Source organism: Sprattus sprattus (assembly GCF_963457725.1).
Source record: "Sprattus sprattus genome assembly, chromosome: 15".
Classification (NCBI taxonomy): Eukaryota; Metazoa; Chordata; class Actinopteri; order Clupeiformes; family Clupeidae; genus Sprattus; species Sprattus sprattus.
In genome coordinates, this window is record NC_137913.1 from 22145453 (window position 1) to 22162135 (window position 16683).

The window sequence follows — 16683 nt, forward strand, 5'->3', positions numbered from 1 at the left end:
CATAATTCATGTTCATATTGTTAGCATTTACATCATTTACACACACATGATGATGTGTGCGAAAGTGAACAGAAAGCCACGCTGGAATCGGAGTTTAAGAACCAGAGAGGATTTACGATATTAGCACACATTTCAAGAGTGTGGGACGCATGTGACCCGACCCGCATTGCTGTTTAACGCTGTTATCCCAGACAACAGGCTCCATTCATCTAGCAGACAGAGGAGGTGTAGCCACAGATATACTTTCCGCAAGATAAAATAGCCCAGATTTGACCTGTCCCTTCAAAAAAGCTTTCTCTCCGATGTTTAAAGAATGGCATTCATGTAGAGGGCAGAAAAGTGGCGTCAAATTATCATGAAATATATACAAATTCTGTTATTCAATTACTTGGGAAAGGAATGGAAACAAACAGTGGAGAAACTATCCACCCCTGATGATAGAGAAAGAACATAGTTCTTTAATGAGAATAATTTTTTTCCTTATAAAAATGTTTATACTGAGTTTTTAATGCACTGGTGTGAGCTGCAAGATGAATTGGGCTAAAGTCGGTTTGAAAAACTGAACTTTGACCTATGGCTTCTTCCATTTAGCCTCATTTAGGGGAGTCTGGATTCTCAACTTACAAGGTACTTTACAAAGAGAGCCTCACATCTAGTCTGGAGGGGGAAAAAGACAGATGATCTTTCCATTATATTAAAAGGTTCTCCCTTTCACACAGAAAATGCACTCTTTCTCTCTCTCTCTTTCTGGTCTTCTGTAGCTTTTCAGGATCAAGGCTCATATTTTGACAGTGTTGGCGTGCTTCTTGCACAACAGCTTGTCCTTCTTGGAGAAGAACGTCTGGCTCTCAAGACTGGTGCAGCATACCTAAAATACAACACGGAGGTGCCATCAGAAATCACAAAGAGCCTTCACAAAAACAGCATCACACCCCTATGCAGAGACACAGCTGGTGAAATGTGTCCCTAAAAAATATCTAAAATATCGAAATATTTTAAAGCAAATGGTGTTAAGCACGGCCTATTCATAAAATGTACATTCTCTGTGCACGTATCTAAATACAGAAGTGTTTGTGGAGCACCAGCATAATCCACTGATACCACCGGAAACAAAATAAACACAATAAAAATACATACAAGCACAACCGTTAATGAACGACCTGTTTACAAGGTGGCTTGTGCACACATGCGTGAGGTCACGCACATGTTCTGACCCAACACTGACTCACCGCGCACACAAAGCAGGTGTCGTGCCATGTGAAGCCCACAGCCTCCAGGAATTTGTCCCCAGCTTCGATAGGAAAATCACAACCATGACAGCTGGTCCCAAACAGGTTGTAATAATCTATGGGTGGGAGAACACGTATTGAAAGCACCCAGGAGGAGGAAAAAAACATGGCTTTTACAAGGTTTACAAGCATTTAATTTGTACTTTTTTCACCAGGCAGCTATGTCACTGCTTGAGCTTGTGCTTGTTCTGCTGCTGCTGTGTGAGTATGTGTGTGTGTGTGTGTGTGTGTGTGTGTGTGTGTGTGTGTGTGTGTGTGTGTGTGTGTGTGTGTGTGTGTGTGTGTGTGTGTGTGTGTGTTCAGAGACCCGGGTGTTGACTGAATGAAGCAACACGCGGCGTGGTACTGTCAGCACTCATTGATGGGAGGGCTGGTTCTGCTCACCTCACTGACGGAAGTGGGCTTTTTTCTTAATCCTTCTGAATGGGTGCTGTGTGAGGTATTCTGTGCTGACTGAGGTAAACGTGTGTGTCTGTGTGTGTGTGTGTGTGTGTGTGTCAGAGATAACGGCAGTGGGTGAATGAATGACGGCCTGTTGGCGTCTCTCACCTCTCTCGCAGTAAGGCTCGCCGTCCTCCAGGTGGAAGGTGTTGTTGCGGATGGGCTGCTGGCAGGATGCACATAGGAAGCAATGCACGTGCCACGTTTGCTTCAGGGCATTAATCACTTCCTGTAAGAGAGTTGACACCAGACAGACAGGTTTGTGTCTGAGAGGACACGGATGAGCAACCAAATTAAACAAACTCTTGGACTTGTTCACTATTAGTCCCCAAAGGTTACTCACTAGGATAAGGCTAACTCACAAAACTAACTAACCCTTCTGACAAAAACAGTTTTCTGTGTGTGTGTGTGTGTGTGTGTGTGTGTGTGTGTGTGTGTGTGTGTGTTCATGTGCGTAAGTGTGTCTGTTTGTGTGTGCGTATGTGTGTTTCTACAAAAGTGTGTGTGTGTGTGTGTGTGTGTGTGTGTGTGTGTGTGTGTGTGTGTGTGTGTGTGTGTGTGTGTGTGTGTGTGTGTGTGTGTGTGTGTGTGTGGTGCGTGTTCCTGTGTGTGTGTCTTTTTTATGGTTGTGTGTGTGTATATGTGTATTCATGTGTGGGCCTGTGTGTGTGTGTGTGTGTGTGTGTGTGTGTGTGTGTGTGTGTGTGTGCGTGTTCTTCATCCCCTGCCATGCACCCCCTTAGACGACCTTGTTCGATTAGCTAGTGCTAATTCTAACACATCTGAGCAGGAGTGCGTGTTTTCTCCATTCCTCTCCTTAACGTGCCACATGACACAGATTAAGAGCATACGCTCATTTCCCACAGTTCAGCTGTGAGAACACACCACACAGGGGGCAATGGGCTCAGGAATGAGAGGAAAACTGAAGGAATTGAGGGATTATCACATGCGCATGTGACGAAGAATGTGTACATTCAGACAAAAGGTTTTTGGAACGCAGAAAACTCCTGTGAAGAGAGAAACCCATGGCACATATATGCTCAGGTTAAATGTTGCACAGCATTAATGGTCACTACACTCTGCAGTGAAATAGTGTTGCTGCAGAGCTCAGGCGTTTGTGGCTTTTCAGAATTAACCTGTGGCTTTTGAGAATGAAATCTTCCTTAAGTCATGTGATCGGGCCCACACCAGGAAAGACCCCGCGGCCAACCAGACGCTTGTAAAAGGCCAGGCAGCATAACAACAACACAAAGAACAGGATTTTCAGATCCATTGCAAAATACACATTCATAAGGACAAAGCTAATGGTAGAAAAAAAATAAAAAAAAATAAAAAAATACATACATGAAGGCAAATAGTTTCTCATGCTTCTAAAATGGCATTTAAACTTGTGGAAAACACAGACGTTCTCAGGGCGGAAATATCCACCATCGTCTGCTCTAAGGACCACCACGACTCACCCCCAGGATCTTCCCCTGGCAGCGGCTGCAGATCGGGGCGAAGAACTCCTCATAGCAGTGCTCACAGTACACGGAGCCCTGCTCCTCCACAAAGCCGATGTCAGCCAGAGAGTTGTGGCAGTGGGTGCAGTTAAACTCCTCTGGGTGCCACGAGTTCCCCATCGCCACCAGGAAGGGGCCCCTGTGGGAACAAATAGCAGACAGCACAATGTGTTAATATGACTTCACTTAAAGTAAAACTATGAAGCTATAGATGCCTGGACTGATGATCTTCTAGAACACATTGTAATCAAAGACTAGGACACATTTTAAACAACAAGGTATCAGATGTAGGTTTTACAAATACTATTATCATAGGTAACCGCCTAAAAATAAAATAAAATGACCAATGAACTCTATTTTCCAAAACTACATCATACACAGGTGGTTTGATATTTCACCAATGAACCTGTTTCCCTGGCAAACCATCAATGGAAAGAGAACAATAGCTACGGCTCATAATTAGCATCCGTCCAGCTAGCCAGCCAGCCAAAGGCCCTCCACAAATGGGATGATTAGCTTAAGTGGGAAAACAACGCAAGGATATTTAATGCAAACAATGGTCATCCTAAACTAGGATGTCACTGACACTCCTTGGCAAGAGCTGGTGTCTGCCACCCTATCCTCGGGACGCGGTGAAACCAACACTACAGGCCTACAAAGCAGGTGGGTATCCGAGCGCGGTCTGAGCCAACGGCCAATAATGATCCAGCAGAGGCCATGAACTGTAATTACGCAGAGAAAGAAGGCAGCGTGCTATCCTCCTCTCCTGGCTGTCATGATATATTCATCAGTCCTAACTCTGCAAATTAAAGTATGAACTCTACACCATCAGAGAGGTGGAAAAAAAGGACAGATTCTTATCAGCCAGGTCTCTGATCCATCTCTTCCTCTCGCCCCCTTAATATCGGTGATTGAAAGGGCTTTGATAAGACATCCTTTGGATGGATGCTTTGTAAAGAGCATCATAGAGCAGGGATTAAGCCTTTTTGGCACAATGGTGAAATTACTTAAGAGGAGAACATTAGGAAATTGGTCGGCATGACTGAGGATGAAGGAGGAACTAGACCTTGAGAGGGTCAAGTAGAGAGCAAGAGAGAGAACGGCAAAATGCACACAGAGTTGATTTCCTGAAAAACATCTTCAGCTAATAGTGAATACTGACAACCCCCTGTCTTCCCTCAGGTTTACCCTGTAACAGTTAAATACCAGTCAACTTTGCCTTTGCGAAAGGTTCTACATAAATATGACTTTAAATGTGATTATTATTATTATAATTATTATTAATTGTCGCTCCCAGGTGGTCTGTGAGGGAGATTTTCTGCACCACCAGATGTAAACCCTTGTGCATATTCAGTATGCTGTAATATCAGAGTGTCTTACCTGATGACTTTGTCACATTGGGCGCACACAGGTGTCCGGGTGCCGGCAGGAAAGTGCTCGGCCCTCTGGACCAAAGAGTCCTCGTCCTTGGGGTGCGGTTGTGGGACAGGCCGGTCCTTGATGGGGCCCTTGGGGCTGCTGTTGGGCCCCCCGAATGTGGGGGTGATGAGCCCCACCTGGCCTCTGCTCTTGTCAGCAAGGGCTTAAAGACGATAGAGGAAAGTGAGATCAATATTAAAACAAGAACCCATTCACAACGTTTCATGACTACTATTGTAGAGTGTGATGGTGAGACAACATCAAGGCCATTAGGTCTTATCCTAGTGAAAAATAAGCCCTTGCAATGCAAATCATTGAAGAGCTTCAAGCCAGAGAAGCACATAAGCCACTTGACGACACAAAGACAAACTCAATCAGTAAAGACAAAATCAACAGAATCATCTCATTACCTGATGCCATTTATTAACAGTCATTGTAAACTTTAAAGCCCTATTATGCAACAATTATACTTCAGGATTAGGGTTAGGATAAGCAGTTTAACCTTAAAATAACAGCTTAAAAAAAATTGGGGCGCTACAATGACTTTTTATATGGAGAATCGCCTCCGTGCCATTGCCATACCAGGGTCCATAGGCATATAATTGTGTTCTGTAGTTTTGCCTGCCGCAGCCCGCCGGCCTGACTTGTTTACTTTCTGCCGATCTAGTAAGTAGCTTATTTGCCGTCTTGCTTTGTCTTGTGGTGCACTTGCTTGCTTGCTTGTTTGACTGTGTAAGGACAGTCGTGGAGTAACTAGTTTGTCATAATGTCAAAGTCAGCACATTTCAAGAGATTTCGTTAGGTTTAGCTGCTAGCATACCTTTAGCGAATAGCTATTGATCTGTTGTGCTGCTTTAAAACCACATTCACAAAACTTTGTATGGATTTTATGTGAGGTGACCTTACTAAGAGCATGCAGTTGTTATAAATAGTTAGTTACCACTTTACTCTTGGTGTACATATATGTACATGAAAATGTATTTGTTTGTGTATATACACTACACACATACTTATCCATAGTACATATCCTCCACAGGAAAGCTCTTGATGGGCTATTGAGGTAGATCTAAACAAGCTGTCATCAGCCTAATACATTTTTGTGAACTTTTGAGGTTAACACAACCGAGCCAGTGTGTGCTGCAGCTGCCATGAAAACATATTCCATGTTTCTGATAGTAATATCAACACAAGTACAAACATGGACATTTGGGAATACAGGTAAACGTAAATAGTTTGTGTGTGTGTGTGTGTGTGTGTGTGTGTGTGTGTGTGTGTGTGTGTGTGTGTGTGTGTGTGTGTGTGTCAGAGGTTCCGCTGGAAAAAAATGTTGCCGGTCAAAAAAAAAATGTTGCCGGTTGACACTTCAATGATAAGCTGGTCAAATATCTATTACTGATTCTAAATTAGCCTATTGAAGAAAAAACTGACGGCAGGCTGTTGCTTAAATAATGACATAATCAGGTTGTATACAATGCAACATGTTTATTGTCCTAAGTTTACAATGGGGGGAAAAATGTATGTCTGATGCGCGTTCATTAGTGGCCTTTTTTTCAGGTATTACAGGTTCATCCTCATCAGACGGTTCACCCTCATCAGTTGCGTTTGGCCTAAAGCTTTTAAAGCTAGTCTGCTCGGTCATGTTTGATTCTTCTCACTCACTGACAGTCTGCGCTTTATTTAAAATGCAGCATATCCGTGTTGTTTAATAACTTTCAAACGGCAGAATAGCCTGTTCCTTTAAAAAATAATAAGGGCAGCGCATGTTTGCTTTATAGGCCTAAATATTAGGGTTATTTTCAAATTCCGATTGTGTTTGGTGGACGGGATTTTTAAGAAATTCCAATCGGACAATTTGACCGGTGAGATCTAATATTTTTGGACATTTCAGTATTTTCTTGGCCCTGCAATTACCGGACAACGGACGTGAACGAGTGTGTGTGTGTGTGTGTGTGTGTGTGTGTGTGTGTGTGTGTGTGTGTGTGTGTGTGTGTGTGTGTGTGTGTGTGTGTGTGTGTGTGTGTGTGTGTGTGTGTGTGTGTGTGTGTGTGTGTGTGTGTGTGTGTGTGTGTGTGTGTGTATGTGTGTGTGTGTGTGTGTGTGTGTGTGTGTGTGGTGATATAGTATGTGGATTGATTGTATCCAGATACTGAGCAGCACACTGCAAAAAGCTGATATTCACTGAAGTGGAAATGTCGCACCGTATCAGACCTATAGTGATCTAACTTATTGCATAGTGGAATTAGAAGGATGTAAGTTAACAGACTTGATAGAGCCAGTTGATTTGGAGAATGGACCCAGTGTTGGGAGCATCAGTTACCCAGGGGAGCATACAAAAAACTTTGTGGGTGACCTCAGTCACAAAGCCATGTGGACGCCACAGATGTGGTCCCACGCAGGAACAGCAACGCAACTGATCTTTTCTTCTTCTTTTTTTCACCGTGGCAAAATACCAACAGCAGACAGGGCCACCTGGCCAAACAGCCCCCCAAGCCCGGCTTTGATCTCCGCTCGGGTCGCAAAAGAGAAACTGGGCCCTGTTTGTCTGCGCTCCGAGCTCATGAGAGCGGAAAAGAGCAGCCGGTGCCCTCCCCGATTCCCACACATTAGCTTGCCGGAAAAAAGAGAGACATTCCGAACCATTCTAAATGGGATACTGGAAAAAACGAACAGAAAACTTCACCGGTGACAGGCGAAGATGGGAACATTGGATGCGGGAGGAAGTGAATACCTCCTGCCTCCTCTTTCAACCCCCGGACGCCTTGAACACTCCCTCCGGAGAGAGCGAGAGAGAGAGAGAGAGAGAGAGAGAGAGAGAGACAGAGATACAGAGATACAGAAAGAGAGAGAGAGAGAGAGAGAGAGAGATAGAGAGAGAGAGAGAGAGAGAGAGAGAGAGAGAGGGCACCCTAGGAGCCCCTACCGGTTGCCAAAAGAAACATTCCAGTCCCTCTCCGTTATCAGCCGGCCTAAACTGCTGCTGACAGGCGTCTGAAGAGCTGGCAGGCCCATGCCGTGGTGAGGGAGTCAAGCTCTCTTTGGTACACGAACATGGGGCTTCAACAACATTACACACTCCCATTACAATCACCCTCCGACCTCTCTCCCTCTTTCACCCTCTGTGTCTCTGATAGACACACACCTGTGAGGGCAGCCCTGTTGAAGGCTACTGCAAAAAAGTCTACAGACAAACTTTTCTCCTTGTGTGTTCTTTTTTAATTTATGCTCAAACATTGTTTCTACCTTCTCAAGTCTTCATCAGGTTCTCAGGCGCAAGTAACTCTTGCTTGATATATTACACCTGTTTTCTAGGGGTGGAACTGGCCTGGTTCATGGAAAGGACGTTTTTTTCTGTTGTGAGAAAAATGGTGTCAATCCAAGTAGAATGCATTGAGTGAAATCGTAAAAACTAAAATAAAGAAAAAAACTAAATACAATACACAGGAAACACAAACCAGAGAAAGCCATGTCTGAGGCCCACTGGTGACATGGCCTGCTCTGCAGGTCTGCACTCTACATCTGGCCTTGGCCCTCCGAGTAACTCTCCTGCTCACCTCTCCTCCTGCTCTCTCATAAGCACCTGGCTCTACGTCCCGGAGAGTAAAGCGGGCCTTTGTTGGAGTGGCCGCCTGGACAGCTGTGAGGCCTCATAAGTCTTGGTTTCACTCCCCTCACCCCCGCAGTCAACAACATGCTCCACAGAGCCTCCATGGCCCCTGACTCCTGCTTGAGCAGGAAAACATGGAAGTACACCACTCCACTCCGGCTTACAACAGTGGAAAAAACAGCCCTCCGCCGTCCCCCGCCGTACAGGTGTACCTCCTACAGAAGCAACACCTTCACGCCCCCCGTGGACCAGACCCCCATCCCACCACCCCCCACCCTCAGACCAGCCTCGCTGGCCGGACCTCCAGGTCCCCTTGGTAAATATTTACCATCCAGTATGAAGCGGGACCCATTGCCCCCGCAGGCAGGCAAGCGTGCACGCGTTAACGCCCTGAAAAGCCCAGCCTTTGTGTGATCCTGTCCAGGGGTGGGGGGATGGGGAGAAGAAACTGTGGTGACCTATTTCATAACACCATTTCATGCCTATGGAAAATAACTCCACCACCATCTCGATGCACTCAGCCCAACACCGCCCACCAGTAAATCAGAGTTTTTATATACCTCCCCTGAATGTCAGCTAGGACGCTGATGGGAAATGATAGACTGCTTTAAAAATATTTTTTCCTCCACAACTTTTTATTTTTTTTACATAAATGAAACTTTATGTTTTTACCATCATGTGGATTATAAAAAATATGAACGTATCAATTCAGGATGTTGCCGGTTTGAGTTTCAGTCATAAACTGCCTTGAAAACGATCAGATTAATGTCCACAGTTAAAACTGTAGTTGTAAAAATCGATGTGAATATTTCAGTTTTACCCTGACTTGCTAGTTCGGAAACTAATGGTACAGCTGATTGCAACATATGAACCTTGATGGTCGACCTAATCAGGCCTTGCCATTTCAATAAAACGTAAACATTACTGAATTTCACTCATGGCACAGAATAAAATGACATCATGGGTGCTCACATGAAATGCCAAATAAGTGCTATTGTGACCTAAGGGGCTGAAAATGTCCCCCAGAAGAACGCTTAACAACCATGCAACCCAACGGAATGTCCATTGTCCAAGATCACAACTTCAGCTGTTGTGCGGCAGCAGCGGACTTCTAGAACAGTGCTGCTGTCATCTGGACAGGCAGGGAACTGCATGTCGATGACAAAACCGTTATAGCTGAGATGTATGTGTTCAATTACTGTCCATTGCTATGGATTGTTTATAATATAATTCACATGTATTGATATGGAGCGTCAACCTGAACGCCCAGTGTGGCCAAGGCACACGAACACACACACACACACACACACACACACACACACACACACACACACACACACACACACACACACACACACACACACACACACACAACTAGCACAGAGATACCATGGACGATGCGGCAGCCTGTTTGGACACTAACCTTGAGTGGTGGCGCTGTTGGTGTTTCGGGGCGAGACGGCGGGACCTTTCACCATGGTCTTGACAGCACAGGTCCCGTGAGTGTTGACATAAGGTTCCTCCACCTCCTCACTGTGGAAACGAGCATCAAAAGCATCACAGAGGGTGAGAAACACGCATTCACCCACCACACTTCTGCATGTGCATCTGTTAGTGGAGATCTCATCTACTACAACTGTCAGCCACCTCCAGCCATTCCGTGCCTTCTCTTTTCACACGCTGGCAGAGACATCAAGGCGGGGGGGTGGTTGTTTGGCCACAAGCAGATGGTGTGACACTGACTGACACGATGACTGTGTAACTAGGGGAAATAAGCTGAGGATCAACATCTACAAACACAGCCGCACTCCAGACGACGGACATCAATGAGCTCTGAATGTTTCTGACAACATCAATTAATAACCATGGCCACAGTGGGAGATGAGTGTGCAGTTATGGTTATATATAGGACTAAAGCACACACGCACCTACACACACACACACACATACAGTACACACACACACACACACACACACACACACACACACACATTCTATTTAAACAAAAGCTCATTGTGTGTGGCATATACTGTTACACAGAGAAAAACACATGCTGTTATTATCATCACTCGGAGAGCTGACGCAGCCAATGAGGCTCCGGCTTTGTCAACGGCTGTGCAGGCGACACACAGTGCACTTTCATTCATGCCCCCAAGGTGGCTGTGAGCATCTCCAAAACGACATCCAAAACACCATGGAACCCTGAATGTGGGCTTCACAGAGTGGCAAAACTCTCACCAGCTCCATTCTTACACGCACACGTACACGCACACGCACAGGCTCCCCCCCCCCCCCCCCTCTCCCCCCCTCCCCCCCCCCCCACACACACACACTTCCAGGCCCGGTGGTTCACGTTTTTATGAGTCCCAAAACTGAATGAGTCCACTGTGCAGAAACGGAGTGAAAAATAGCACGTTGGCTCTCAGCACCTGATATTCTTGGGTGGGCTGCCGGCTTCCATCTGATGGCCCATACCCACAATCCTCCACTGTGCCAACTGCAGTGTGTCAGCCTTGCCCCTTCGTCTGGATATCGGTCCCCTAAGGCTCATATATTTTGGCAACCGTTCCCCCTTGGTAACGTGAGGGGTGGGCAGGCCAATGAGTAGAGGGAGGAGAGGCTTTGTCCACAACTCAGCACTTGTGTGTCTGGTGAGGGTCGAGCAGTCAAGCTGCTTCCAGCTGCCCCGGTCTTCACACCCCCTGATAAAACACCATAACCCCCACCACCCCACCCAACCCCACCCTCTATTCACGGACTTCAGCGCGGCAGCCACACCAAAATGCCTCGCCACCCCATTTAGACAAGACCCCCACTTGTACATACCAGCAACACCTTCCTTCTGAAGGCATGATGCACATAGCACATAGACCATTATCATCCCATGAGAAATGTGAAAGCAAGCACGCACACACACCAGCACACACAAGTGCACGCACAACCATCTCAGCAACCTTATCTCCCTTGTGTGTTTTTGTCCATGGGCAAATCTGTGCCAACCTCATTTGACATGGATTATCTACCAAATGAATTTAAATTCACCCCACTCAGGTCTCATTCTATAGATCAGGGATGGGTCTCCTTAAAGCTTTGTTGTGAATTTGTTTGCTATTTGTGTATGTCAAGTTACATGTGTATCTATTCATTATTCAGACGCTTTAATCACAAGTGACTTGAAAAAAGTCCCCTGGAACCACAAGAGCTAAGACAATATGTGCTAGAGGCCTTATAGATCAAGGTGAGATATAAAAGTAGATCAGATGTTCTGGAGATCTGGAAGGAGTAGGAACACCTCTTGAGGGGCACCTCTCACTGAAAGGGATTCAGCAGATTGAATGGAGTCATTTATTCCACCACTGAGAAATCACAGCAGAGAAGACTTGATTGGGACATCATGCCAGACAGTAATAGCAGCACCAGATGCTGAAAGCTCTCATCATGAGAGGGAGAAGGAGCATAGACCTGAATGAGGTAGGTCAAGCAGGTGAAGTAGCATTAAGGACATGAATTTGATTAGGGAAAAGAGAGTCAATGTGCCCTTCTCAACAGAAGACCAGGTGTGCCTCTACGTCCTGAATCATCTGCATAAATCGACTGACACGCACCTGCCCTCCAGCCAACAGTTCCATGCTCATTAGTTCATTATGCCTTTTGTTAATCAGTGACTATTACAGATAGATCACACATTCTGATGAATTGTTTGTCAGTTCGTTCGTTAATGAATGATACACACAGATACATACACACAGTAGTTACCTAAAGATATAGATGGCATTTACAGGCGAGGAGAGGGAAGGGTCGTTCGGGTCAATGACAGACTGATGCCAGGAGACTCTTAGACACAGAGCAATGGGAAACAGAAGAAAAGCAACTGAGAGAGCATCACAGAGCCAATCGGATTCAAACACCACACCAAGGTTTCTCAATCCCGCTCCTGAGGAGAAGAACACCTCTATGAAAACATCAGTGCTAGGGTCAATGAAGCGCTAATAAAGCTAGAAAATAAAGTGTAGGATATAGAGCAGGGAGAACTGGAAGCTGAGGGCATAGCAAGGGCTCCCCATGAGCAGCATTGAGAAATCCTGAGCATTACCACAGCACACTCACTCACACACACACCCACACACACACACACTCTCAAAACACCGTGGGTCACAAACACATAAACCCTGAGCTGTCCGGTCACTGTCAGTGGAGAGGAAGCCGGCTGCCAGCAAATGGACCCATTATTAAGTTGGTCTCGGCAGACAAACTAATTTGCCAGCATGTCTCAATGTGCTTATTGTGTTTCTTACACACACAAACGTAGTGCCGCAGCGATGGCTTCTGACAGGAGGTGGTCTGGGCGTCTGGCACGCGTAGCACCGTCCACCAGCCCGCCTGGTTCAGCAGGGGCCATAGCGGACAAGATGGGAATGAAACCAGACCTACCCCCCCAACCAGACCCGCTGTGCATTATGTCCAATTACGCACTGCCGCTCGTTAATAAACCTCACCAATAAGGCCAATTAGAGGGGAAGTGGGCTGGATCGGCACCCGAGTCTGAGGAGCGGACATCCAGGGCTGATCGGATGAGGCCCGCATTACGGCTGGCTCCCACCAAGCCTCTGGGCTCCAGATGCCTCATTACTGCACACTGGACTAATGACTCCCAACCCATCCACCCGCTTACACCAGGGCCTGGGTCACCTGGAGCGCTGGGGGGGGGTCAGCCCAGCTCAGCCGTATCCTCCATCCCTCATCGCCATCTCATCCCCTCCTCTGAATTACTGAAGCCAGGGTAAACCATGAATGGAGGAGAAATGAAAAGCTGAGATAACGGACTCGGGGGAAATGCAAGAGACCTTGAGGTAAAGGGAGGGAGGAATGAGTGTGTGTGTCAGGGAAGGAGTGACAGACAGTAATGTGAGGAGGAAGTGAAGTGTTCTGCTGGGTGAGCTTTACTGGAAAGACAGGTCTAGTTTATACGTGAAACGAAACGAGGAAATCCAAATCATTACGGTTTTCTGAAAGATTCTTTGCATCGGCTGCCAGCAGCAACTGCAGTATGCTAACCATTCACCACGAAAGCATTTTAATGGCCATTGTATAAACTGTATGTGAGCTGCATAATGAGTGATCAGTGGCACCTGTTCCTAGTGTCTCTCTTTGGCTGTATCACCCAAGCCTCTGCTGTCTGCTGTCCTTGGAGAGCAGGTGGCCACAAAAGCGGCGATTATACTCCCGGGGTGAGCCCGGATATCTCCGGCCTTTGAAAATCACACGGCCATTAAAAGAGAGGATTTGAGCACGGTTTCAAGTGTTTGAGTGTGCCCTGAATCTCTCTCGTGAGTGGGCCAAACTGTGCCAGTACGCTCATAACTGGGGTGTGAAGTAATCCCGGAGACGTGACACGGCTGTTGCCAGGGGCCGGCGAACTCCGATGGAACACGGCTGTTGCCAAGACAATGGTGGAGCCAGGGAGGGAAGAAGCTGTGGGATCTGTGTGTGTGTTTGTGTGTGTGTGTGTGTTACAGTAAAGGGGTTTGGTGGACCAGTGGCGAGCAGGTGTGCCCGCTACAAACAAGGCCAAATTCAAGAACGTGTTCTTGTGTGTGCCAGTGTTACGTCTGTGCCACCCACCGCAGAAGAGTATCATGTTTGTCACGCTCGTATTAGCTCATCTTTCGAGAAAAGGAGCAGACCGTTTGTTGTGTGTGTGTGTGTGTGTGTGTGCAAAAGTCTTTGAACATGCGTGTGCATGTGTGTGTGTGTGTGCTGTGTGTGTGTATGTGTTGTATGTATGTGCAATTTTACAATGTTCACTCATTGCCTTGCTTGTGAATAGAGGCCCTCACACAAGTTGCAACAGTTTCAAATCTACCACCAAACAAGGACCTTGCTACCACACCATCTACCTCTTGCTTTTGGACAGGCCCAGGGAGGTGGCCGAGCGCCGCTTTTTCTTCCGGAGACGGAGAGGGGGGTACTGGGTGATGGGCGTGATGAGCAGGGCATCCAGCAGAGACTGACAGAACCCTCCATCAGATGGCCTAAGGCCACGTCGAGGAGGAGGAGGAGGAAATATGTGATTAGAAAGAAAGAGAAGACAGAAAGAGAAGAGGAGATGGTGAGGTAGCCGAAGAGGAAGGAGAGAGGAATCGGGCACATATAGAGTGAGGGAGCGATGGACAAAGCAGAGAATGAAAGAAGACAAAAAAAGTTGGACAAATTAAGGAGAGAGAGAGGAAGAGGGGCACAATACCATGAGGAGCAAGGAAAAGATGATGACTATAGACAACGGGAGATAAGAAGACATAAAGAAGACAGAGTGGAAGGAGAAGTGAGGAGGGAACAGATGGACACAGTTCAAGAGAGGAAATGCAGCAGCACAAGGGAGGCTAATGCATTCTCTTCACCCCATAAGCCTTCATAAATATCCCCCCGAAATGTGAACACCCGGCAGGACAAACCACCGATTCAGATGCTAATTTAGTCATGGGTTCACATTGAGCTGTACATTAACAGAGAGAGAGAGAGAGAGAGAGAGAGAGTATAGAGAGAGAGAGAGAGAGCAAGGGGTGGTGGCGGAGCTATCTATCACATTTAATCACGAGAGCAGGGCCTGCGCCAGAGCCTTGGTGGGATGGCTTTACCTGGCCTGAGGGCCACTCACAATGGGGGCCTTGTCCTGGAGCTGGGCGGCGCGGGCACTTGGGGCACTGGGGCGGGCATGGGGCGGACATGGGGCACCCCGCGGGAGGAACTCGAGAGGGTTTAACAGCAGCTCCCTTCTGCTCCCACACACACACACACACAGAGACATAGACGAACACACACATACAAACACATATGTGCACACACACACACAGAAACATGCGCAGAAGTGCATAAGCACAAATGTACAGAAACACACACACACAGACATACGCATTACGTACACATACACAGAAATACGCACACAGACACATAACAGGACAGAGAGGAGAAAGAGAAGGGTGAGGAGAAGGAGGGAGAGTAAGAGACATAGAGAAAGAGGGAAGGAGGGAGAGAGAGATGGAAGAAGACAGGGAGTAAAGAAGAGACAGAGAAAGTGAGACTGGGAGATGTAGATAAGACAATCTTCTGATCCAAGATCAGCCACTAGTAATGCATTCCTGCCATATTTTGTTATGTGGTGTGTAGGTGGGATCAGATTCTGGAACTAATTCCATGGCCTCTGGGAAGAACACATTTTTTTCTTCTTTAACTACTGTTATACACTGACTGATGTCTGCTGAGGCTATTTTGAGTTTTTGTAGCAATTGTTTGTAAAGTCTGACCACATCACATTCTGTTTTGTTGAAACTGGCACATCTCAATGGCAGTAAGGCTAAGCTGCTCTGAGAGCAAAACAAAAGCCCCATAAAACCCCTCTGGAGAGCCTGCTTTAGATAAGCGCCTGCTAAGCAACCAGACACAACAGCAGGAAGTACCTGAGTGGTGCGGGAGAGTGGACGGGCCTTAGAGATGGAGGAGCGAGGGAGATCTTCATCTGATCTCTGGCTAGACTGGACACCTGCTCTGGAGGACTGGGAGGAGGCAGGATCACCAGCGAGCGAACGCACGCACATAAACACACACAAACACGTGCGCACCCGCACACACACACACACAGGCCAAAGGAAATTGCAGTGTGTGAGGGGCAGTTCAGTGTGAAACCATCAAACTTCAGTGCGTATTGTGAACCGCACTGATGACTCCCTCATTGTTATATTTGTTCCAGACTCACGCTGCTAACAATAACAAAGACATGGTTTGAGTTTCCAGGCAATGTGATCACTACTAAAACAGGTGGCTTCACTCAACTTATAATGGCAGGACCCGGGAATCAACACGTGAAAATGCTTCATTATGAGTCTGTGTGTCTGTGCATCGATGAATTTATGAATGATTCAGTAATTGGGAATCTATGGATCCATGACCCTCCTTTTGTGAGAGAAATCTGTGCTTAACAAAATCTGTGTAAACTCTGTGCAGTCTGTGTGGTACCTCATTGTATCAGGCACAGGAGTGGAAGCTCGTTTCGCCTCCTCCTGACCTGAGGATTCATCGGAGCCAGCAGATGCCTCCACCACCCGAAACGGATTCAGGCTCTCTCCTGAGATGCTAGCGCCATCTAGTGTAGGTTGGTCAGTACTACAATATTGCAACAAATCAGTGCTAAAAGAACTCTCACTTGCCGGACATTTACATCTTGATAAAAAAGCAACATTTTATGAAGAGACTTTTTTATTTTCTACTGTATTATTCTTGAATATATAAGAACATGCATGTGAAATGAGCACAGATCTGTATGTTGGGTTCAGTAGGTGGACCTACACAAAATAGAGAGTTTTACCTCTGGGTAGAGAGAGGGGGACTGGGAAGCACTGGTACCTCAAGGGAAGTGCCCATCACAGGACTGTCC

The 16683-nt window shown here is 46.7% G+C and overlaps 1 protein-coding gene across 2 annotated transcripts in view; it reads right to left on the reverse strand.

The window, feature by feature from the left end:
- Nucleotides 1-772: 772 nt before the first annotated feature.
- The window catches only part of pdlim5a (PDZ and LIM domain 5a), a 66026-nt gene continuing 50115 nt past the window's right edge, over nucleotides 773-16683 (reverse strand). For both annotated transcript variants that reach the window (XM_080853180.1, XM_080853181.1), the window contains 6 exons: nucleotides 9679-9788; nucleotides 4613-4814; nucleotides 3191-3371; nucleotides 1839-1959; nucleotides 1230-1345; nucleotides 773-868 (listed from right to left, as the gene is read on the reverse strand). In XM_080853180.1, coding sequence (XP_080709306.1) covers nucleotides 779-868; nucleotides 1230-1345; nucleotides 1839-1959; nucleotides 3191-3371; nucleotides 4613-4814; nucleotides 9679-9788 — 820 coding nt within the window. In that variant the 3' untranslated portion in view covers nucleotides 773-778. The remainder of the gene's footprint in view (nucleotides 869-1229; nucleotides 1346-1838; nucleotides 1960-3190; nucleotides 3372-4612; nucleotides 4815-9678; nucleotides 9789-16683) is intronic.